This window comes from Larus michahellis, chromosome 14 (assembly GCF_964199755.1).
Source record: "Larus michahellis chromosome 14, bLarMic1.1, whole genome shotgun sequence".
In the NCBI taxonomy this organism is placed as follows: Eukaryota; Metazoa; Chordata; class Aves; order Charadriiformes; family Laridae; genus Larus; species Larus michahellis.
The window spans coordinates 4,799,350-4,819,026 of record NC_133909.1 but is presented as its reverse complement, the minus strand read 5'-3'; the positions used below and the strand labels follow the sequence as shown (position 1 = coordinate 4,819,026).

The following is a 19,677-nucleotide window of genomic DNA, read 5'->3' as shown; positions in this document are numbered from 1 at the left end:
TGAGTTGTAGCTGCTGAATGTTAGTAACTTCATGAATTAACAGTTTATAGTATTAGAGATTGAGTGTGTGGCAATAGACTGGAATTTGCTGATGCGAATGTGCTGAATAATGTCTGTAGTATTGAATTCTAGAGGAAAAATACGCCTATGGGGATATTTAAGATACTTCTGTCAAAAGCACTGTCTTGGGTGTGCCTTTTTTATACCTAATAAATTTTTCTTTCCAAAATTAAATTAGTTTCTTGGGGTTTTCTTCTTTCTTCCTCCCTCCCCTGTTTCTTTGTACAGTTGTATAAAATTAATTCTGTATGTCTCTATATTGTGTCAGTGTCATTATTTAAATAGAATATATTAAATAATTGATGACTAACTTGCACTTTAAAGCTAGTAGCTTGTGCTGTTTGTTTCTCATTAAATTTCAGAGGCCAATTTTCCATATTTTATACAATGAATTGTTGAAGTTTTTAAAGGGTTTTTGAAATATCAGGATGGAAAGAAAAATAACAGGGCAGAGGAATTGTTTCTTTTTGTGTTCTTTATGTATCAACACCCACTGAAGTACAGAGATACTAATGTGAAAGTAGTAGTTCTCTGTTTTGTGATTTTGGTCAATCGTTTATAGAGTTGAAATGACAAAAGCATAATGCAGTAGTCCACATCCACTGTTGGGCACTTTTACAGCAATATCTCGGGCTAGATGGTTCTTTTGTTCTCATTTGGTACTCCTGTGTTGATCAGAGAAGTTGAACACTAATTTTCAAAAATGTTTCAAAACTGGTGTTTCACACTAGTAAGTTGAGTTGCCAAATCTTTTCTATTCTGAAGATCTGTTGACTTACAAACCTTATGAAGAACGACTGAGGGAGCTGGGGTTGTTTAGCCTGGAGAAGAGGAGGCTGAGGGGAGACCTCATCACCCTCTACAACTACCTGAAAGGAGGCTGTAGAGAGATGGGGGCTGACCTCTTCTCCCTGGTGACAAGTGATAGGACGAGAGGGAACGAGTTCAAGTTACGTCAGGGGAGGTTTAGATTGGATATTAGGAAACATTTTTTCACTGAAAGGGTTATTAAACATTGGAATAGGCTGCCCAGGAAGGTGGTGGATTCACCATCCCTGGAGGTGTTTAAAAAAAAGGTAGATGGGGCACTGAGGGACATGGTTTAGAAGTGGCTCTTGTCAGGGTAGGTTAAAGGTTGGACTCGATGATCTTAAAGGTCCCTTCCAACCTCAGCGATTCTATGATTCTATTCTATGACTTGTTCTAGAAGTATGGTATTTAATACAGTTTATTATTCTGTCTTCATGGAAAAAGTTCATGTCCAATATAGTATCTGTTCTGCGTGGGAGAATTTTTGTGCAGCTAGCCTTCAGTTGGTTTCCCTTTTCTAATTACTTTTGCCCTTGTATGATAAAAATGAAACAGTTAAAAAATCCCCAACTTTAAGAATGGGAAATCATCCAAAGGTAAGCCTCTATTTTAGTTATAACAAAACTGAAACTGTACGCCTCTATCAAGGAGTCAGGATAGCATCATGTAATAGAATTCTTTTTATCTAAACTGGAAGTTTATGCAAGTTTGATACTGTATAGGACTGCAAAAGACATGAGTGAATCCAAGCTCTGCCAGTGATTTGGCCTGTGCTGAGAAAGCATTTCTGTTCACTTTTTAGGTTGAGGTTTTTTGTATATGTACAATGGGGATGGTAGTTGTATCCTTCACACCCTTCTTTTTCTGCAGAGGTGCAGTGAAAATATATTGCTGCATGCGAAGGTGATTTTACTAGGCATAGGTTTATATGCAAATTTTAAATTTGTCAGATTGGATAAGATGTATTCTTTTACTGAGGTGGAAGAATATAAAGCTAAGACGGGGAGGAGGGGAAGAAGGGAACACAATCATGGCAGCGAGGTCTTTCTGGGAAAGAGATAGGCATAAAGGTCTAAGGAAAAAAGGTTTTATAGGGATCGAAAGTTTCTTAATAACACAGTGCTAACATTCCAACAGTCGTTAAATAAGAGGATGGATAAGAAACCTAATCAGAGACTATATTGACTAAACTGCAACTCCTTTGGTTACCTGATACTCAAGAATGAGTTATACAGAAGGCAGAAATGTATGATATTGTGAAGGATGAGTAAAAGAGAATAGTCTGAATTTGTAGGGATAGAATTTGGAAAGACTTGGACATAAAATGGGATGCAGCTAGTGAAGACTATAACTGATAATGACAAATCATGTTATATCGTCATCAGAGTCAAACCTTCATAGTAAAATTATGCCACTTAAGGTACTCATCTTAGGACATCGCACTTAAAATAGTATATAAAGAAAGCTAGCCTAAAACAGCAGGAATCATGAGAAGAACAGAAAATGAGACAGACAGGGAAAGACTGAAAGAGCTAAGGTTACTTGGTTGAGAGAAGACAAAGCTGAAAGTTTATTCTCCTCTTTTACTTTTGGCAACTGTTTTCAGTGACCAGAAGACGATGACGGGTAATGGGTATAATTTGCAGCAAGAGAATAGTTAGATAAGCATTAGGTCTGATTTTCTTATTCTAAAGGAACTGGAGCCCTAGAATAATTTGTTTATGGACATTGAGTTAGAAAGATTTCTGTAAGGAAGGACAGAAATCAAGTTAATCGAGGTGTGGAGAGCTTTTGAGTAGTTAACCTTCATGGTTCCCTTCAGCCCAGTTTTTATTTAATTTGAGGAATGGAGATGAGGTAGGCTTCATCCCTGGAACTTCTTTCTATGAACAATATTTATAAAGAGATGGGGAAGAATAAATCCTTGAATTGTATGGAAAACCACCGAAAGGTTTTCCTTGTTGACTTAAAGAAATTCAAATTAACAACAAAAGAGATACATGAGATTTTTTTTTTTTTTTTTTAAATTATGGATAAGGGAAACTATGAAACTTTCTGCTTCCAGAGATTAGTGAGGCAAATACCTTAATGTAACTTAAAAACCAGCAGCAGCGACACTAGGCTCTGTAATTTCATGTTTGGAAATTATGGATTTGGTAGCATACGTCCCTAAGCTTGAAGGTTTAAACTTGGTCTAGAAAGAAGCTCTTTCTCCTTGTGTCATCACGTACTGATATACAACTCGAAACATCATGCTTTCTTACTGCCTTGCTGTTGTCATGTGCGTTAACTGGAGTTTTTCTGTTGCCATATTCCCTTTGTTCAAACTGAGACTGATTATTCTTGTCTTTTGATAACCTAGGAAAAGCTTTTCTCTATGAGAGAGTAAATTAAAGATCAATGTTGTTACTCTTTTTTTGTTTCTTAGCTCAGAAACTTAACCCCTGTAATTTACTGTTTAATGGTAAATTTCTTAGAATGCTCCGGCTAAGATCTTAGCTCAAAACACCAAAGCTTAAAATACTAGAAAAAAATTTCTGGCAACTGTACATTGCATTAAATGCAGCTCTGCTTTTTTACATAGGTTTCTACCTCCTAGTGATGTTGAGGCAGATGGGGGTGTCTCTTATCTGAATAGTGAATCAGTGGGAAATGGATACCCATAGTTTTGAGCGAATAATACTTAGTCTGGGTTTGTTTTACTGAGACTGATAGTGCATACTGTGCAAATTTACGTGAGGTGTGTATACAGTGCAACAGCCTTATTAAACTTTTGTAAAAGTTTGGATAAGCTGTTCAGCAGCTTTAAGGCAGAGGGAATTCTGAGCTTTGTTATAGGGAGCTAAAGTAGGGATGAATTAATCTGCATAATGAACTTCCTTCACTGAAGGAAGCTCCTTTTTTAGAGTTGATTGGTATTCCATGCCAAACTCTACTTGTAAACTGAAAATTTAGCTAGTGATTTCTTTGCTAGTTTTTCTTCAAAATATGTGTTACAGATAATGTAGTGAAGGTATTTATGTTCATTAATGACTTTCCATATATTTTAAATACAGGTCTCAGATTTATTTGAAAAATTGCAAGTTTATATACAAAGTTATAGAAGCAGAAAATAATTTTAGGATGTATGTAGAAACACACTGAAACTGATTATTAGTGATACATATATACTGGAACAAGACCTTCACCAGGAGAGTTTGTCTCAGGTGAAATAAATTATATAAATAACCTTTTAGGCTTGGAGTTTGAAGATTGCCCAGTGTCTGTCGAACCGCAGAGGATTAGGCACCTAAATTGTTTAGATTTTCCAATTTTCAGTATTGTTTTCATAATGGTTCAATTAAAGGTGAACATAAATTGCATTTGTTAAATTGGTGCAGGCTTTCTTTGGTTTGACTTGAATCTTGGTTTTGGTAAACATAAGAAAAGCTTGCTTATACAAGGTTTGGATCAAGTTGTTTAAACTGGTGTCTGCCTCTGAGTAACAAAATTCGGTCTGTCATTTTGTAATGGTGAAGTGCATTCATACACAAAACAGTTTTTACAGTAAATTCTAAATAGCCAGGTTTAATCATAAGCTTATTTAAACTACTGCACAGTGAAATAAAAAGTTTTTCAAAGAAAAAAGACAAAAAAAAAAAAACTATTAAATGAAATTAAGCCTGAAAAAGACTATGACAGTATGGTATTGAACAATATTGTTTCTAGAGCTTAAACATCTTTTAAGAAAAGAAGTTGTAAAAGTTATTTTACATTAATACAAATGCAAAAATCCTTAAAGATTCATCTCGTGTACTTTGGCTTTAGTAATGAATGCAAAAATTCACTCATCAAAATCTGAGCTTATACAAGGGAAAGTTCAGTTACTTAAAAATATTAATATAAAATTATGCACACTATTTACATGGGAGAAATTGAATGTATCTTGTCATGGACCAAACCCAGTAAGAGACGGTTTGTAGAAATTTTTGGATGGTGCTGGTAACTGTGACCAGAAACTCATTGGAAAGTGAAGTATTAAGATACTCTTGTTCTCTTCCTTAAAGTGAAGACTCTGCTACAGTCATTTGGCCTTACTCTTTTAGTGCCTTGCTGTGATTTTGCTGATTCTTTTTGATTTGTCCTTTTTTGTCCTTTTACTTTTTGATTGCACTGAGTATCCTGAGTATCAGAAGAATTAAGAGTGGCATCTGTACACGAACTATTACTGTCCTGAGGACTCTGCCCTTCGTTGTCCATTCTCACTTTGCTCGGGCTGTATGCAGCTAGCTGGCAGAGAGCTACGGCTGCTGTTTGTTTCTGTTCATCACAGCTGTCGATTATTCTTAAGTCTTGAGCTTCATTACGGTGAGCTGTGAAAGAAGATTTCTCGCAGGCACTGTTAATAGGGTTCTTGGTGTTACACGCATCTGCTCCGGAGGTTTCATTTTCGGTGTTTGGAGAAGTAGCAGCACCATTATCGTGAGAAGCACTATGGAATGATGGTTTCAGGCTTGCCGTGTTACAGGAATCTTTTACTGAGAGGTTCAGAGGCATGTCTTGCAAGTCTAGGAAGTTCTGACTTTCTGTTTTGGATGTGGTTTTGTAGGTGTGCTCGTGAATAGGTCCTGTGTTTGTGTCAGCCTTTTTTGAAAGGTTAAGGGGAACGATCCCTGTGTCTTCTTCCGTGTTGGACAGTGAGCCTTCATTGTTTTGGCATTCGTTCTGTGTATGTGAATCTTCATCAGTGACGTTAATGCTGAAAGAAATGAGGAGAAAAGAGAATTCACTATCAGTTGCACTTTTAAATTGGGGCTGAGGAAGTGGGCAGGAAAAAGAGAAAAAATCTGTCTAGAAGTCTGACAACTTTGTTGTTTCTCCTTAAACTCCCCCAAGTCCCTTTCCCCGTACACATCGCTGTAATACGTGTAATTTCCTGAAATATACAGACACACACATAGTAATGGCATTGAAAATACCTGATACGTTCAAGGAGAATGACTGATCTACTCGCTATAGCAACTGTGGGTTGTACTGTGTTTTGCACAGTTAATATAGCGCAAATTATCTCAATGCTGTAAATTTAAATATATTTTAGGGGCATCACGTGAAAAGTATCCATCTATCTTTGTGTGTAAATCTGACAAGAATTTGCAAAGTGATTTTATTATTTTACCTGGTAGGTGAATCTCCTCTATCTTGCTGTGTCTGCACGCTCTGAAGTAGAGTTGGTTGATCAGTGCTTTTTCTCACAGGTCTGAAAGCTGTGACGTTTTCTTCCGGCTGGTCATACTTGCCAAGCGATGTGGAAGAGGACTTGTTAGAGAGGTCAAATAAGCCTTCGCACGTGTGGCTTGTCTGAGTGAAGTTGGTTGGGCTGGGTCTGCCGGGGGAGCCTGTTGCTGCGCTTCCTGCGAGAGGGCTCATTTTAGCATTCTCTCTTTCGTTTTGATCATCTTTAGAATGACTTTTGGCATGCAATAATGTCATTTCTTTTTCATAATCTGCTTGTTTTTTATGTGAACTTAGAGGGTATTGTTGGGATGGGCTTAGAGAAGCTGGATACAGCAAGGTAGTTTCTTCCATTAGGTGAGAATTTTGATCTCGGTTAATACCAGCTACGTGTGAAAATCTGTAAAATGGAGGATCAGTTGGCCTACAAAATCCGTATGGTATTGGAGGGGTGGAATGATATTGCTGGAACAATCGATAGTGTTCATACGCTGACGGATTGATGGGTTTTGGAAGTGGCCCAGGGTGGGGAAGAAAGTGTCTTTGATCCTGTGCGCCATAGACTGACAGAGCAGAGCTTTCACACTCTGAGTTACCTGGAAGCAGGTAAGGTGTGTAGATCGCCAGCCTGTGCTCATAAAAATGGGGTGAGTACTCAGGAATCATTGGTTGCATGTAAGGTGAGATAGAACCAAAGCCTTTTGTGGGAGCAACTTTATGCGGAAACTCTGGGAGGAAAGGAGAACCTGCTTTCCACGGGTGACTCGGTGCGTGAAACGCAGACTTAGTGTGAAAAGCTGAACTTTTGTTAGAGAGTGATATAATTTCAGATACTTCACTAGTTTCTGGGCCTTTACTATCTCTGTGTTCTCCTACAGGAACAAAAGCGGAGGGCCTTACGATGCTGTCCAAAAGGGGCTGCATGCTGATAGTGCTTTCTGATGTAGTGCTGGCAGGGGTTAATTCCTTCTGAATCGCAGGTTTTTGTCCTTGAATTGCTGCGTTTGTTGCCTGGTTTTGTAATTCAACGTTTTCCTTGGCATCTTCTTTTGCAAAAGGATATTGAGGCTTCGAATCGAGATTTGACAGTCCATTTGTGACAGATTTAGAAGAAGATGGTTTGACTGTAGATTCAAGCTGATTGATCTGTTTGGGCTCCAAGGAACTGGTCTTTGGACACTTGATAATGCGATCCTGCTCTGATACTAAAGTAATTGAGTTTTTGCAGAGGCCGTACTTCATGTGGTTAAAAAGATGGGATTTCTCATTGCAAGTAAAGGGGCACTGAAAGCACTTGTACTTAAATGGCTTTCCTGGTGGTCTGGGGATGTAATGAGGCTTCTTTGGTTTACGTTCTTTGAGGAGACTCATTTTTTTTTCGGCTGTAAACAATTAAATGTAATGATTCTTTATAAAAACTTTCTTGTGGTTAGCTTTCCTCAGTTTTAGCCTCTTGATGTTTCCAGTTTTTCAGGTTTCTCGAATCCTCCTTCCCAGGTGAGGCGAGGAAGCCAAGTCCGGCGGTGTCTCAGGGAAGAGGGGGTGCCGGAAAACAACACTTCTGCAGCTGGGAGTGCAGGAACTGGAACACAAAGGTTAAAATTAGCTGTAGTGGAACACTGGAACTCAATACAAAGTGATACATTCTTTTCACTGTATTTCCCGTCATATTACATACGATGTGTTGTGGGTTTGTTTTTTTTTTTTTAAACAAAACAAAAATGCCAGATGCCAGACTTGAGATAGACACGCATTAAACTTTGACATCCTTCTGCCCCTAAATGCAGTCACAGAAGTGGCCTAATTTTCAGCGGTGCTAGTCAGCGTCTGCTGCTACTGGCTTGGAGGAGCTTTCTTTGAAAACTGAAGGAACGTTCATTCAGAAGATGAAAGCAGAAATCTAGGTGGAGCTGTCGAGAGAAGTGGAGGTGGGCAGGACGAGGAGAGGCAGGTCCTGGCAGCCAGTGGATGTGGGACGAGCTGGTCAGGCCGGTTGGGGAGAGGGAGGAGGGAATTTCCTGCTGGAACGCAGCGCGGGCAGAGGGGATTGGTTGCACTTGGGGAGCTGACTTGGCTCTTTCAGGGACTGACCAACCCCCTCTCTCAACTGCCACTGCCTTTCCTAACAGCCCTAATCTCAATGGATACCTCAAAAGTGGCCAATCTCTCGAAGGATAAAACCACACCAATTTTCTTCCTCTTCCTAATTCAATTAAGAGAAATGAGTACTGCAATATCTGACTAATAGAATCTTCTGCTTGATAAACACGTTTCACCTTCTTTGGCTGTGTAGCACCTTACACATTGCGTATAGTTAACACGGACGCACAAGTGTATTAATTCAAGTAAAAAAAGTGTCTGACAGTAATTGATTTGTAGGGGAATGAGCTATCTGCCTTTCTTCAGAAAAACGAAGGTTGTGGATACTTTGTACAGCCTAATGATTTGCTCAGTAGATAAGTCAGGAGGGCTTGTATCAGCTTGTTCCATTATGTTCACTGATTCTGAAGGCGTGAGAAACTCTCAGAGTCAAGTTCTCATGATTTTATAGGATGTGTTATGGCAGAGATCTAAAAACTGATGATTTCATCATGAACTATAAGCATCATTATCAAAATGATGACTGTTGCAAAACCACGTACTGTATCTATTGTGTTACCCGAAACTACAGGAATACTAATTGTAAGAGTGACTAGATAGCTTGATACTTTTTTTTTTTAAAAAATAAAAGCTTTTTACATAGAGGTTTGAGTTAGTAGTATTAAAATACTAAGTTTATGAAAAGAATTGCTGGTAATTACATGCTGTGAGATTTTAGTTAGAGATGTTTTGCATTTCTTAAATCAGAGATTATTTAATAGAAAATGACATGCAACACGTTACGAAAACTGAAGGCAAAGCTACAGAATTGCTGCTTGTTTCATCAGGTATAGTAATTCTAGCAAATTGTATTAAATGTTGTTTCTGATGTCATAGAAGTATTCATTTTGTTAAAATAGTAATTTTGAAGGCACCCTGAAAAATGCAAAGCTGCTCTGTAAGTAGAAAAAACAGTCTAGCTTTTTCTTAAAATTAACAAATGCTTAAATGCGCAATAGCCTAAAGAATCAGGAATGTGTAGAGAAGTAGCTTTTTATTTTTCAGATTTTAGCAAAGCTTTTTTTGGTTGTTTGAGTTTGATACTGGAACTGTAACAATGAAAGAAAAACTTGAATTATACAGCAGCATGTTAAAGTCTTGTCATCGAAGTCTAGTTAAAATGGTAGTTCAATAAATTAAAGAAAAATCATATAGTATTTAAAAATATGTTAAATAATGATAGCCAGAATTCCTTTGAAAGATTAAGAATAATGCTTTTACATTTAAAAAAAATAAAAAAATAAAAACTGAGGCGTAGGAGGGGATGTCCAGATAGGGAACTGGTCTTTTTTTTTTTTTTTCTTTTTTTTTTTTTTCTGCCTTAAGTGAGCTGGTTGCGTTTATTTTTGACTAATGATGTATAACTAATGTGGACAGTTTGTAATGGACTCGGTCAAGTCAGTTTGTACCTGTTGTTCTTTATATCTTCTTGGAAATATTTGTACTAATTATTCTTGAAGAAAAAGAAATTGTTGTCAAAACTCCATTGCATTCTTAGTTGAACCATTTATGATAGCAGTCCCAATTTGCATTCAGGTGCAGCACTTATAATAAAGAGATGTTAATTAGATTTTCTTGTTCTGCTAGCTTTCCTCTGCTTAATAATGAAAATTCCTGTGTGTCCTGTTCCCCCCCACCCCGACTTTGTACTTGGTATTTAACTTTGATTCAAGTTATTCCTGTTTAACAGAGTGTTAACTATCATTTCTTAATAAGATAAAATGCATTGTTGCAGTTTTAATGTTAGAAATTTAGAGCACTGGAGCTTCTTTGCCATGTGTACAGCAGGAGAGAATTACAACAGCTTTTTTTTTTTTTTTTTTTTTAATTTTAGATTTGTTTTGATGGCATGCTCAGCCTGCAGACAGTAGCGCTCCCAGAACCTGCTGCTCTGACTTGAGAGGTGTAGAACGAGTAGCTTATTTTAAAGGGTGTTTACCCTTTCGTAAACTTAGGCTAGTGGCAGCCAGATGAACGTTCGGTTTCTCTCTTTTACTATTTAATCCCTTTTTTTCTCATGGTTTAAAAATTCCAGTAATAAAATATTCCTAAACCCAGACAAGAAGGATTATTTCTCCTCCAAGCTCGAAGTAAAACACCAGAGTATCTGGCAGAGGTACATATTTCATAATTAAAAAAAATTAAAACTATTTGATCCCACACATACAGCTGGAAAAGACATTAATGGTTTAAAATAGGTGCGACCAATTAAAACTGTCTCTATATAAATAATGTTAGTTATTACAGTTGTACAATGTGTGTTTTGTGCTACCAAAATTAATATTTAGTATTAGAAAGAAAAATCAAAATAAGTAATTGCTTTTTCCTTAAATTTGAATGCCATAACTTGTGATATCATTTAAAAATGGGAAAAAATTCTTCAGTAGCAGGATGATAATCTTCATGTAACTTTTTTTCAGATTGAGAATTTATTTCCTGTATACCCGATTTCAGAAATGCAGATAGTTCTACATTATTATATATTCTCTTTCTGGCTTTGAAATGTAGTCATATTATTTATTTATATTTTTGTTGAAAACAGGTTATTTGGATAATATTGGTTAAACTTGAGGTTGTCCCGCTTGTTTGTTTCTTGTCAATTGTGTACCTCCTCACAGCGTTCTGATCTGTAGCCCTTTCCAGCCTGAGACTGGGAGCTGCCAGTTTTCTTCTGTTTTTTAAAGTATGTTGTCGCTGCCTCCGTGCCTTTGACATATTAGCAAGTTCAGAAAACAAGAATATCATTTAACGTTGTGTGCATATGTGTGTGTATAAATATATAAACAAAAACGTACGTGGGTATAAGTATATGCGCACATATATACACATATGTATTCATACACACACATACCCACACATATATATGTACATATATATATGTACATGTTGTTTTTTAGGTTTTTAAGTAGTCTGAATTGTTTAAGATGCCCAGTTGATCAAAGAGGAAATTTCAAAATGTCTTTTATTACAAGCAGGAATGGTAATTATGTTTCTTTTTAGGACACTGCTTTAGCAAGCTACGTAACAGTTTGTCATGCACACTCCATTATTATTGCAGTATCCTTTGGTGATGTTGATCTCGCTGGCCAGGAGTACTCACTGGGGTGGAACATTTTGAAGGACATGCTATAATTAAAATATTGTGATGTGGCATTATTGCATAATTCAAGGACATGCCATTGTCACCTACCTAGAGTGTTGCAAGAACAAGATTTGTGAGTTTTATTCTAGCTGAGATTTTCCAGTGATTAACTACCACTCCCTTCTAAACTTCCAGTTCCTTTAAACTGAAAGATAAATTTTAATGCAACTGTTTGTTAATTAGGAGGAAACATGGGTGAGAGGAGTGGGTTGGCGAGGACTGGGAAGGAAGCGTGCGGGGAAGGTGCGGAGCGAAGAGGACTGTGCCTGTGTGTGAGCGTGTGCGTCTGTGTGTGCGTGTCAGAGGAAGTACAGGAACAGATTAAATAAGCTGGTTAGGCAGCGTGGATAAGAAATGAAAATCTTTGTAAATATTAAGTTAATAATTCAATGTCTTAATACACTTTAATTGACTAGAGAGAGAATAACTCAAAACAATCCAATTTGCTGTGCTAAATTCCCAGAAGCTGTGAAAAATAACAACTTAAAACTGGAGTACCTTATTTTCGTACAAGCTTTTCAGATTAACCCGACACTACTGTATGAAGAATAGTTAGTTGGCAGACTAAACATAGCAATTTTAAGCAATACAGCTTTTTGTCATACTTCAATATCGTACATTAACTTCCTCTATGAAAAAGGTGCTTAAAACACTCTTCACCAACAAGAGAAATTATTGTAAAAACTTGCAAGAGTTAGTTTTTCTCTCAAACTGAAATAATTCCCTCTCCTGTTGAAACTTTCTGCTGAAAGCTTAAACTGGTGCAGTAAATGCACCTGCTAGGAGGAACCCAGGCTTTTGAGACAGCTGAGAAACAAACACCTCGGATTTACTTTTTAGATGTTAATATGAACATGCTTTATTTGAAAAAAAAAATAAATAAAAATGCTCTAAAGCAATGTACTTACCAGTACACAGTTGTCTGAAACCTTGGAGGTGATGGCTGTTGGTGAGCTGGAGCTGTCACTGCTGAGAGAGAAGTACCTGTTCTCTGCTGGATCGCTAAGTGAAACTGCAGGAGGTTGTTTCAGGGGGAGGGACTTAAGAAGTGTAGGAGTTGAGCCCTCGGGGTGTAGAGATGCACCTGATATTACTCCAGCCCCAAGCTACGATTCATTTGTTTGCGTCCACTGCTTTCATTCAGCATTACCTCAGCATCTAAGCTATCGAAGTGAGCTCTCCTCACTTTTGTGCCCTCCAACAACCAAGTTTTACTCTAAACTGTAGTGTCTCTTCCTCTGGGTAGCAGTCTGCAGTGTGGGGTCAAAAATGGCTTAGGCAATATACTGAGCTTTTAATATATTTAACTTTCGTAGAAGTGACTTGTGAGCAGCAGAATTGACTGTACATAGGGGGTAGCAAAGCTTAATAATAATAATTTTACTCTTTTATTAGAGACTGCTATTTTTTTTATTTATTTAATGCCTTTGTAGCTTTAATATTCGTGCTTTTTTTCCTCCCCCTCTCCATTTTTATTTAAATCTTTTTGTCCTTCATGAGTCTCCTTTCTGAAGGCGGGACTGAACTAACTCCAAGCTTGCTTGCCACAGGAACCTGCCAAAGCTTGCCTATAATCAACAGTCAAATGTACAGATCCTGTAAATGGAGTCACCTCAGTAAGAAATTGATTATCACATCTATACTTTTGCTTAGGAGCTGTGAAACTCAATGGTGGCAGGAGGAAGTCAACTAATCGTCCACTGATTAGTACTAGCACTGGCTTTTAGTTGCATTTTAGTTAGAGTTTATAAATGACAAATTTATTCTTGTATTTGTCAGTTATCTAGTGACATTGTTGAGTTGCTTAGTGAAGTAATAACCTCTTGCATACTGGTTATTAAAAGGAAAATCTTTTAATCGTTCTAGCTCTCTCTAAAAAATATTCCTGTTACTGAATGTAAAAACAAAGGCAGTTTCGGCTACTAATTCGAATGTTATTGAGACATTAAAATTTCTGTTCGTAACTGTTAAATTCAGCTGGAATGGACGTGATAATCCTCTTGTTTTGCTCATTGCCCTATAGATAAGACAGTTGCAGATTATTGAAACTTTTAAATGTAGACGTATGATGAATTTTATACTTGGCAAAAGTATGGTCTTTTGAATGGAAATTATTAAGGAAATTGTCACTACAAAACCCGTTTAGGCAGTGAGTAAAAGTTGTTTCAAAATCAGTCTCTAAAGCAGTGTCTTAAAAATAATTTTAAAGGTGTGGCCTTTATCTTGATGCAATGACTTACGGACATCTACTTTCCTATCTAGGTACGCAGATCACCATCCTTCCCCTTCCTATGCCAGTGGAGTTTTCTGGAAATTTTTTCTGAATATATGCAATCCCTAATTTTAAGGTAGAAAGGTGGCTCTTGTTTTCATTTTTTTTTCATTATTTTTTCATTATTATGTGCCTATAATGCAGCTTTAGCAGTGCAAAAAGATGTCATATTACTGTCTAGTTGTTTGTAAATCCTTTGGTTTTAGATGGAATAGTGTTTGTAGTCCGTCATTCTTTCATTTAGTTGTAAAATGTGCTGAAGAAAATTCTACCTGCAGAGAAAGATTTTGTAACATCTGCGGTCAGAAACATCTCTGAGAAGACTAAGGAGAAAAGTCCTTTGCTTTCTCAACAGATGTTATTCAGTAGTCCTCCCTCGGTAGCGAACAGCCTTTCTTCCATGTCAATAAGTTTGTGTGCCATATCAATCTACATAACTGTCCTCATTTTTCTTCTGCAAATGTGGATCATTTTATGTTGTTTGTAGTTGCAGGAAGGTACCACCAGGTTTCTTCTTTTGCATGTGATGGGGTGCAGGTAGGTTTCCTTGAATAAAGTCAGATCAGATTTTTTGTTTCGAAAGAAAGTTGCAATTTCTGGCATCTACAGGAAGCTATTGAAGGACTCCTTTAATATAGGTGACTGAAACGAGATGAGAGCCAGTCAATATTTGAACTTTGATTTATGTTTTTCCCCCCATTCTCCCTATCCCCTTTCCCTGATCTGGTATGTGGAGGGGAGACATGATGTCCAGTTGCTGCCTTGACCCAAGGAAAATAATGTTTTAAATCTAGCTGCTTCCTGGAAGTTACTTCTAATAGTCAGGTCAGCTGAAATCGGCTGTGAACAAAGTAGAACTGGAAAAATAAAAAAACAACAGACCAGCTAATATAAACGCTCCTTTTCTTGGTGTGTGGATGATATTAAAAATCCAAATCTGAGGGAGAAGATACATTGGCGGACGCCAGAAAAGGAAGGTGAGAGCTCCTGTTTGTGTACGCTTCTAGAAGTGATAAATCTTGATTGCAGTGATGTTGTTTCATCACTTACTGTCGTTAACTCATTATACTTGCATCCTGAGTATTAGATAAACTGACTCCTGTCACCTGTTGGGAGCACCCTTTGCAGTTTACCTGAGCACAAGTCAGATTAATTAAGAGCACCAGGACTGACATAGTAAAATTTGGATTTATTGGTATTTTTGTCCCAAGTTGCTTTTTTTAAAATGTTTTTATTTTCGTATCTCTGGAGGGCTGAAGCTTTAGTTTTTTATCTTCTTTAGTGTATTCTTCTTTTGTTCTAAGTTCTGTTCAAAATTCAGTATCAAATAGGTGTTGTTTAGCTGGAGTTGAATTTCATAGGTTTAATTTCTGTAGCATGAAACTGCCATTCTATAAATGTTACAAACTTCCTTCTTCATGCTTTTATGTGAATTTTTTGGCTCAGCTGTAGCATTAAACAGAAAACAAAATGTCCCTACCAGAAACCATACATACAAATGTGATAAACTTAACCTATTCTTGATACACTGTTTACCTAATTTTTATTTTCCTCTTGCACTTCAAAATTCTGTTCCCTAGACATAGGAAAGAGTGCCAAGTGTTGCTCCGGTCAGTTATCAACCCCTACAGCGATCAGATAATTCTTAACTTTCTGCTCTAACGCAAAGAACGGCCCTAGTGACTGAGTTGTTCTGCTATTTTCGCTTTACCTCTTATCAGTCAGAACTCTGATACCGGCTTTCAGAGAACATCCACTGGGGGTGTCATCAACAGTGTTTCCATGTTTTTCTAGAGATGCCTTACAAACTCGTGAACTAGTTAGTTATTCTAAGAACAAAGAATGATCGTGGGTAAATGTGAATAATCTCAGGTAGTTGCATACTGATAGACATGGAGCTCACAAAGCTCAGCTTGCCATACAAAGGAAACCTCATAAAATTGTGTGACTGGCAATATTCACTTCTGTCTTTGTCATCTTATGTTAGTTATGAATCTAGATGGGTGGCTTTGAGCTAAATGTTCAAGTCCTTTTTTCTTTCTTTGATCACTCGAACTGAAGTTATCAACAGATGTTGCTCTCTGTGTTAGCATGTTTGGACCAGGTTATTCCATCCCATTCCCAGAAGGGGGCAAATGTATTTTAATATAATTGCTGTAACTCATACTGTGCCCCAAAACATTACATGGTTCTTGTACAATATTCTCATAATTATTTTCTTCTATCCCATATGAATAGTTATTAGTCTTAATGCTTTTTGAATAACACCTTTGAAATGTGCCTTTGTTTTTCATAACGATTCCAGTCTCTGACTTGGAGATATGTCTGGGCAGATTACCTTGCTGATGTTTGTGAGCCACTTGTTCATGATTACTGGAGCAAATTATTTGTATGGGAAAAGAATAAAAGTTCAGCAGTTAATAGCAACTGCAGATCACATTTTTAGATATTTATTGTGGCCTGTAGTGTTCGTGTTTGGCCTGGAACTAGGATGATCTTCCTTCTGGTTCCCATCTTCACCCTTGGGCAGTGAAACATCTTGGGGGAAGTAGGTAACATCAGAAATTGAGACCGTAGGCAAAACTATGAACTGTTTATAAGAGGAGGTTTTTGTTTAATAATCATTCTTTTCATTGCCAGTCATTCTAACAGAGATGTAAAAATTACCTTTCTTCAGTTTCTACTTGATGCTCTGGTTATAATTCCCTTTTAAAAATTATTATTTTTAAAGTGTTTTTCATGCAGAATGTTTTTTCCTTTTCTGCTTTGATTTCAAGACTTACGCCGGAGATTCTGAGACAGTTCTCTCACCTAGATGAAGTTTTTCTTGCAGAACCAATGAGTAGGACCCGAATTGTGCCACGTGCACTTCTAGTATATATGAAGTCAGTCCCGCACATTTTTCTTTGAAGGATAATTGGCGTTGTGCTGCTGTGATGCCACACTCTCGCCAAGAGAGCGGTGAGGCATATACCGAATACTCCCGGACTCAAAATTGTCTAGCTTTCAGTTATTCTTTGAAACATCTCAAATTTTATAAAGACTGATATTATTACTATATGTTGTCTACTATTTAAATGAATTTTAACAGTGGGGAATATAAACCAGCAAGTGAAATCAGATGTTTTATTTTATTCTAGTAAAAAATTACAAATACTGCAGTTCTCGAGCTGCAGTTTGTCTGTTATGTTTTTGAATTCAAAGCTACATATTACCGTTTAGCTGTAAAATTTCGCTTGTTTTTAGAATGGATCATGCAGCTAAATTTGCATGCAGGGAAAACTTTTTTTTTTTTTAAGCAAAATGGCCAGAAGTCATTTAAAATCTTGTGATCTGATGATGTATTTGTGTGAATTTCTACATTTGGAACTGCAGCACTCCGAAATGAAATGTTTCTTACTGTACAGCATATGTTAGGACCAAAAACTTATATTTCAGTGTGGTTTCAGTATGATTTCACATCTTTTGTTTTGTGCTGTATTTGTGGTTTTGTAGGCTTCAGACTATTATTTACAGGTTTTTTTTATTTAATTGGGTGGGGATAAATACTAAACAAACAAGAGAATCCTAGTTTACTTGAATTTCTGGTTTGCTTGTGAAAGGACGTTATTAAAATTTCTCTTGATGACAGCATAGTATAAACTTTCTAGCTTATAAAGTGTGTCATATATAGGAATATGAAACTTCCTAGGCGTTCTTAATGTGTCAGTGGTGAGATTAAAAGTGTTCTGGTGTTAAACTCCCTCGGTGGCTTGCTGAGCACCCAGCAGTAGCAGCTCTATCTGCTAAATGGATGGGGGCCTAAACTTTCTCTGCTTAAAGCCAGAGAAAGTCTCTTAAATTAAATCAGGGGTAGAACTATTAATGTTTCACCGTCAAAGATAACTTGCTCTTTTTTTTTATTGTTTGTTGTGCATTATGTGATCCTATTTTTGCTATAAAACCAGGCATGTTTAAGGTTGGAAATAGTTGCGTCTCTGAAGAGTAAGGAAAGGAGGTCAGGGAAAGAAGATTGGAGTAGTTAAACTTGCAATGAATTGCTGCTTATTTTGGGAGGAGTCCAGCCAGAAAGACGTTATTTTTGATCTGCCTGCCTTTTTAGATATCCTTACCCATTCACAGTGAATAGGCTGAAACAATTCAGCAATCCCTCTCTCCTTGTTTAACTGTGGCAACAATGAAAGCAATATTTAAACAGAAGGCAATAATGCTGATGAGATACACAGATAATGGCTAATTCAGAAGTCTGATACTGATGGGTCAATGCAAGTGATCCAAATCTTGAATTTGATTTTTTTTAATCTCAGAATAAATAGAAAGGGTGGCAACAGAGAGAATGGAAAAAACCAACTCATGAAGAACCAGGCTTTATTTTGTCTGTTTATAAATTTCCTCCAGAATAAAAAGAGAACCAGAAAAGTGTACAAAGGAAGTAGGGAGCATTGAAGCCTGCAGTCTTTAGTACTGTTAGTGAGGGGGCTGGAATAGATTTGAGAGGGGACTTGGCAGGTTATGTCTTGGAATTCAGTGACAAAATCAGTGTGCTTTTTACCTTTTCAAAGAGGTCAGACACGATGCTATCAGTATCCAAAAAGATCCTGGCTTAGGCAAATATTTTGTGTATTATTTCTGCTGAATGGTAAGCACATTGTTTAAATAGGAAACACTGGTTATTTCAGGTGACATTTTTTCTCTGTTTTAAAAATGTCCTGTTGTCAAGTATATTCTTGGTGAAAAGTTTGTATGAAATGAAGCCTCTCATGCTGTCACAAGGGTTCAAATAGGTGTAGCTAATCTTAATAGCAGATGCCCTGGCTTTGAAGGAATATCTGTGTATGTATGACTTATCTGTCTGCGATTTCAAAATTCCTTCAGCTTCTATTGCAAATATCTTATTAATTTGGTTAGAGTGGATATGTGCTCTGTGGTAGTACAGAGACTGCTCTGTTCCTGATACAGAGAATGCTTGCATATTTGCTAGTATGGATAAGACATCAGATTCCCATGTATTTTACCTAAAAGTACGGAGAATGGTGCTTCCTCATATTTCTATATGGCTTGATATACTTAAAAAAACCCCCAAAGTCTGAAAAACTGCACACAAATGAAAAAAGGAGCATTTTTGCTTGGCCAGTTTCACTGTGCTGTTTATCAAAAGAAAAAAACCCCACAAACTAGTAAAAATAATACTGCGTTCAGGTGTGCTCTGGAAAGAGGTTTAACTTAGACTAAGATTTTAGTAGGCTTTTATGTAACTTCCCAAACTGGTTTCCATACTCTGTTTTTAAGAATTACCTTCTGTGTTTTCATATTTCAGAATAAGTTGCCTGATATTGATTTGCAGCTGCCAGTGTGTTTGGTGGAGGACACATCAGGAAGTCAGGCTTCTGAAATGTGTTAGTTACTCTGTAGTGGTAGTTAATTGTGAGGCTTTGGGCAAGAATCCAGGTGCTTTTCATCGTAGATACAGGAAGAAATGAAAAAAAGATCTACCTGTCTTAGGTGGACTCTTAGAAAATAGAGAACACCCAAACCTGAAAGGCTGGTTACAGAAGAATTTCTTTTCTCTAACACCCAGGTGAACTTTAAAAATGATGCGTGGTCCTGAAAATAGTATTTTGAAAAGTTGTAACCTGTATGTCATCATAATAGTTTTCAAATTAGCAAGGAAGCATTATAAATAGTGCGGATTTTTTTTGTTTTTTCACTAGCCAGCAGGTATGAGCAAGAATAAATGCCACAGCTGAAGCTGGAGCAGGAAGGGTCCCTCCCCCAGCACAACTAGGAAATGGTATAAATACTAAGCAGGGAATAAATGACAATGAATTGCCTCTGGCTTTTTCGCTGCAGGGTTTATCTCAGTATTGCACAACCTTAGCCTAAAGGTTGAGGTTTCTTTGGTGATTTTTCTTTTCTGACATGCAGTGTTGTAAGTTTACAAAATTTTTATACTCCTTCAGAGTAAGTAATTCGTTTGCTTAGTAGGATTCCTTCATAAGCCTGTTTCTTCATGTCCTTACACTGCAGTTTGCTACTGGTTAAG

The 19,677-nt window shown here is 37.1% G+C and overlaps 2 protein-coding genes across 6 annotated transcripts in view; one reads left to right on the top strand and one right to left on the bottom strand.

The window, feature by feature from the left end:
• The window catches only part of TBCD (tubulin folding cofactor D), a 126,588-nt gene that overhangs the window by 28,156 nt on the left and 78,755 nt on the right, over positions 1–19,677 (top strand). The window lies entirely within an intron of this gene.
• On the bottom strand, positions 4,888–7,452 carry ZNF750 (zinc finger protein 750). Its single transcript, XM_074608175.1, has 2 exons — positions 6,026–7,452; positions 4,888–5,608 (listed from the first exon to the last, which is right to left on the bottom strand). The coding sequence occupies exons 1-2, from the start codon at positions 7,450–7,452 to the stop codon at positions 4,888–4,890; spliced, it is 2,148 nt and encodes a 715-aa protein (XP_074464276.1).

Coding starts and splice junctions, on each gene's coding strand:
- ZNF750 (XM_074608175.1), bottom strand. CDS start 7,452: ATGAGTCTCCTCAAAGAACGTAAACCAAAGAAGCCTCATTACATCCCC. Junction 5,609..6,025: donor AGAGGAGATTCACCTACCAG/GTAAAATAATAA, acceptor CATTTCTTTCAG/CATTAACGTCACTGATGAAG.